The sequence below is a fragment of the Octodon degus genome, unplaced genomic scaffold (genome assembly GCF_000260255.1).
Source record: "Octodon degus isolate 3935 unplaced genomic scaffold, OctDeg1.0 scaffold00004, whole genome shotgun sequence".
NCBI lineage: Eukaryota > Metazoa > Chordata > Mammalia > Rodentia > Octodontidae > Octodon > Octodon degus.
In genome coordinates, this window is record NW_004524580.1 from 24,391,468 (window position 1) to 24,395,606 (window position 4,139).

A 4,139-nucleotide genomic window follows, 5' to 3' on the forward strand; every position below is an offset into this window, starting at 1 on the left:
ACAGAGAGAGAGAGAGACCTTAGAAGTCACAATGCAGAGCCACATCAAGAAAGGGTCATGAATTACGCATAGATTTCATAGAAACTATTGCTTTAAAATGACTTCCGGTGCTAACACAGGACCTTAGCATCTTCACACAGGAGAACAAAAAGCTCAGATGCAGACCCCGGGCTTAAATGGAAGCTCAGCATGGATCCCACCTCCCTCCCCAAGCTGCTGTGTGGCCTTTGAAACCTGAGTCCTGGTACTTCTGTGCTGCATGCTGGCTTCCGTCCTGTGAGGTCTATGCAAGGGTGAAAGGACCTCAAGATGATTTGGTAACTGCGAAGGGACTCAAACCTGCAGACTTGGGTTCAAGTCTAGACTTTGTCACTTACTAGCTGCCTGTCAGTCAAGCTTTTCTGCGTCTGCTGGCTGTCAAAGGTGGAGAATACTAGTTTTCTCCTGGGTTAGGTGAGAGTCTGACCCCAGAGCTCTGACAGCTCAAGGGCTCAACAAATGCTACTTGTCCTTCTTGTCCCACAAATGAGAATGACAGTGGAGCCCCCCTCCAGGCTTGTGAGGACAAAACTCGAATGTCCACCAGCTCAACCCTTCCCTTGCAGCCACTCACCCACTTCCACAAACTCATTGTCCTCCAGGGCCACCTCCAGCAAGTCCTCGCTGTCCAGCAAGCCCAGGCCCTTGCACTGGCGCACGAGGAAGCGGACGTCATCCACCGAGGCAAAGCCGCCGTTGTCCGGCTTGTTCTTCATGTAGCGCCGCACAGCCTCGCGGCCCAGCCAGCCCACAGTAAGCCTCGCATCCTGGCAGGGCACGGCCAGCCATTCCCCTCGCACATGCACTGTGTACCTGGGCATGGCTCTGCTCTGCAGCCGGGCGCACGAGGTCACTGCCACAGGCCTGCTGACTCCTTCTGGGCCACAGCCACAGGAGGAAGAGGTTTTATCCAGCAGGGACTGCAGAGGTGTGGTCGGTGAGGATGGGTGCACAGAACACACCCCTTCCCTTGCCTTTACTCATTCATGCCTTGGACAAATATTGATTGATGGTTCCTGGTGCTCCTGTGGTTTGTTTTTTTGTATATCAGGGAGAGGCAGGAGAAGGTGTGCAGGCTGGTGAGTATCTGTCTGTCTCTGATCCAGCTCTGTGGGCAGAAAGGCCTGGGATCTTCCACCCTGCTGGTTAGGGCCCTCAATTTCTCCCTCTGTTCTCTTCCCCTAAGGGAAGCTTATAAACAGCATGTTCCTGAGTTTATCTGGAATTACTCAACTGTAAAATGCACCCTGATGGCCAAGTGTGACACCCCGTGGTGTGGCAATCTTTATTCATTTGTTTGTTCCACAAACACACATTGAGCAACAAATCCCTATCACTATCACAGTTAAATCCTTCTCAAATTCTTGCTCCACAAAGCAAGACAGGAAGGCCAGGGGTCACCCTCTGGATAACTACTGCACCCCAAGGACCCCCTAGTTATTGGCCTTGGGCAAGTGAGTGATTAGCCTGTTTTCTGGGCCAAAAACAAAGGGATTAATTGTTCATGAGCTGTAAGACTTCTTAGAAAGTTACTTGACTTTCTGAGCTTCACTTCCCTTGTCTATAAAACGAGGGTAATAACAGCACCTACCCTAAAAGTCCTTGGGAGGAGAAGCTGAGTCCATCTGCGGAAAAGCCTCAGACCAGCATGCAGAAGTGGAAATGTAGGAGAGTTTGTGACTGTGATCACCTGGACTTTAATATTCCATATCACCCCTATTGCTCTGTGAACGTTCTTTCTTTTTGGTACTTGGGACTTCCTAATTACATACATTTCTCAGAAACTTCTGCCTCCAAAGTAGGAGAGGGCTGACAGTCCAAAGAATATCTCCACACCCGAGTCGGTGAGTGGCTGAGTTGGTGAGGGGCTGCTTACAGAGCAGGGGACAGCTTATGAGGTGTGGCGCTATGGAAGCCGCCCACCCCTGTGCTAGGCGGTTGGTTTTATAGGTCACTAATTAAAACAGCAAAAGCAGGATGGAAAACAAGAATGGCCTTGGGGAGAGTTGTGTGTACTCTGCCTCTGTCCCATCTCCCTGAGGAGGCACAGCTGGTCTCAGCAGGTGCTGTCTGGTGGCAATGGTGGGTGACCCTGTTATGCTGCAGCCTGGCTTACGACCTCAGCACCTGTTGGGACGCTGGGCCCCTGCACGGCTGGGTAGCGGTGTGCACTGCGTACGGAGCTACTCTGGCGAGGGTTCCAGGGGCTGTTCGCACTACACACGAATCACTTAAGCTTCTTCACTAGGATCCCCTGCTCCATGCACCCAGTTCATTCATTACCACTACCATGGAAGCACTCTGAACTGCACGGAAAAGGAGTCATAGACAGCTCTGCACTGCTTCTGGTACTGGAAAGGACACTAAGCCAGCGCCAGCTGGTGTTCTAGGCCATCTTATAGCTTAACTTCCCGGTTCCCTAAATTTGCTTCTTGTAAATGTTGTTAGTTACCTAACTCAATACCACCCCATAAGGCTTTGTCATACAACCACTTGGTCCCTATGTAAAATGTCGAACACATTTGTTCTTTTGTCGCAAGCTAAGCCTGTGCCTTATAGTATTTCTGTAGCTGCACTAAATCATATTAGCACCACCTGCCTAGACCCGGAACTGTGTAACTGTCCTCTCCTCCTGCTCTTCAGGCTCGGTGCTCTGTCACGTACTGGGCGCCCACTGCCAGCTTCCCAGTAACCTTACTTGTCTCTGCATCCAGCCTCCCTGGGTGACTCAAATGTGTCTTTGCTGCAGCACTTAACTAAGCAGTACTTCAGTAGAAGATCCTGAATTGTCTGTTTCCATGCCCCAGACTTTATCGGAAAGTGACATAGCTTCCCTGTGTCAACATCCCAAGCCTGCCATCCTGAGACAGCATCCTACAGTCTCATCACAACTTGCCCTTCGATCACCCACACTTGGCCTGCAGCCTGGAGTCATTATTGCCTGAAGTTGATGTCATCCTGAATTCTGGTGTCCCACTCCTGCCCTCTACCTCCAGTCTCTCCTGTAGTCACCACTGCCCTTCTGCTGTCATGCCCCACCGGCTGGAAGCTCTTCCTAGTTACGTTCCTGGACCAGTCCTCCCCAATCACATTCAAGGTCCTCTGCAACCCCTAAATCTGTGCCTACACTTGAGTGGAGCCCATGCCTGGGTCCTCAAGCCAAGCCTCTCCAGTCACTGAGGCGAGATGGTGTCCTGTGGCCGTGGACTTGTGGTATTGCCCTTTGATGCAGCCCTGGCATCAGTGGGTGGGGCTGGGCCTTTGCCCCCAACACCCACCGGTCTGATTTTGGAGTCCGGCCCAGGCTCCCCAGTCTATGTGGAAACGGAAACCTTTGGCTGTGAGCCACCTTCTTCCCAGCTCCTTCTTTCACCTACTCACTTGCATTCAGCAAATGTCTCTCCAACTCCTGCTAGGGAACAAGCTCCATATGAGGTGCTGGGGATGAAGTAAATACGCCAAGTTCCTCGCATTCACAGTGCTGTCTGCTGATAGATACAGACTTAGACTAGGACGTCCTGCAGCCCCCCGTGAGGATGCAAATGCTAGCCTCAGGACCCCCAGTCAGCCCAGCTTTTGAATCATTCCAAGGTGACAGAGCTTTCACCTCCTTTGCTTATTTAGTGCTACCTAAAAATTCTCTTTGCTCACCCAGTAATCATGGGCATATCTGATGTAACACAAGGACACTCAGCACACGCTTATTAGCCAAACTGAGTCAGGGTGGATGCCTCTGAGCTGGCCTTAGGTAACTTCTAGCTAGAATAGGTTTGATTTAGCACCCTCTACCTTCTGCCCAACAGCCGGTGTTTCGTCTCTTTCAGTATCTCTGGTGGGTGCTGGAGAGCAGTGGCCTAGTACGTCTTGGACACCCACAGGGCAGAAGCAGCCTTATGCAGCGTTAGCTGAGTGCACGGATTTGCTGAGGCCTGTCACTCGCAGCGCGATTCTACCTGGCATTTGAGCAGCTCCCTCTGGTATTCCTTGCAAGCGCAGCAAGTTAGAGCAGAGCCCAATCCAGCCCCACTGAAGCACAGACAAGTGTCCAAAGGGACACAACTGCGAGGGACAGCAGGCGAGGAGAATCCTCAGGTCTCCAG

The 4,139-nt window shown here is 51.7% G+C and overlaps 1 protein-coding gene across 1 annotated transcript in view; it reads right to left on the minus strand.

The window, feature by feature from the left end:
- Hal (histidine ammonia-lyase) overlaps nt 1-1,221 on the minus strand; it is a 25,272-nt gene extending 24,051 nt beyond the window's left edge. Inside the window, exon 1 of the mRNA XM_004623802.3 lies at nt 614-1,221. Within this exon, the coding sequence (XP_004623859.1) occupies nt 614-860 (247 nt within the window). The 5' untranslated portion in view covers nt 861-1,221. The remainder of the gene's footprint in view (nt 1-613) is intronic.
- Between the last annotated feature and the right edge of the window lie 2,918 nt (nt 1,222-4,139).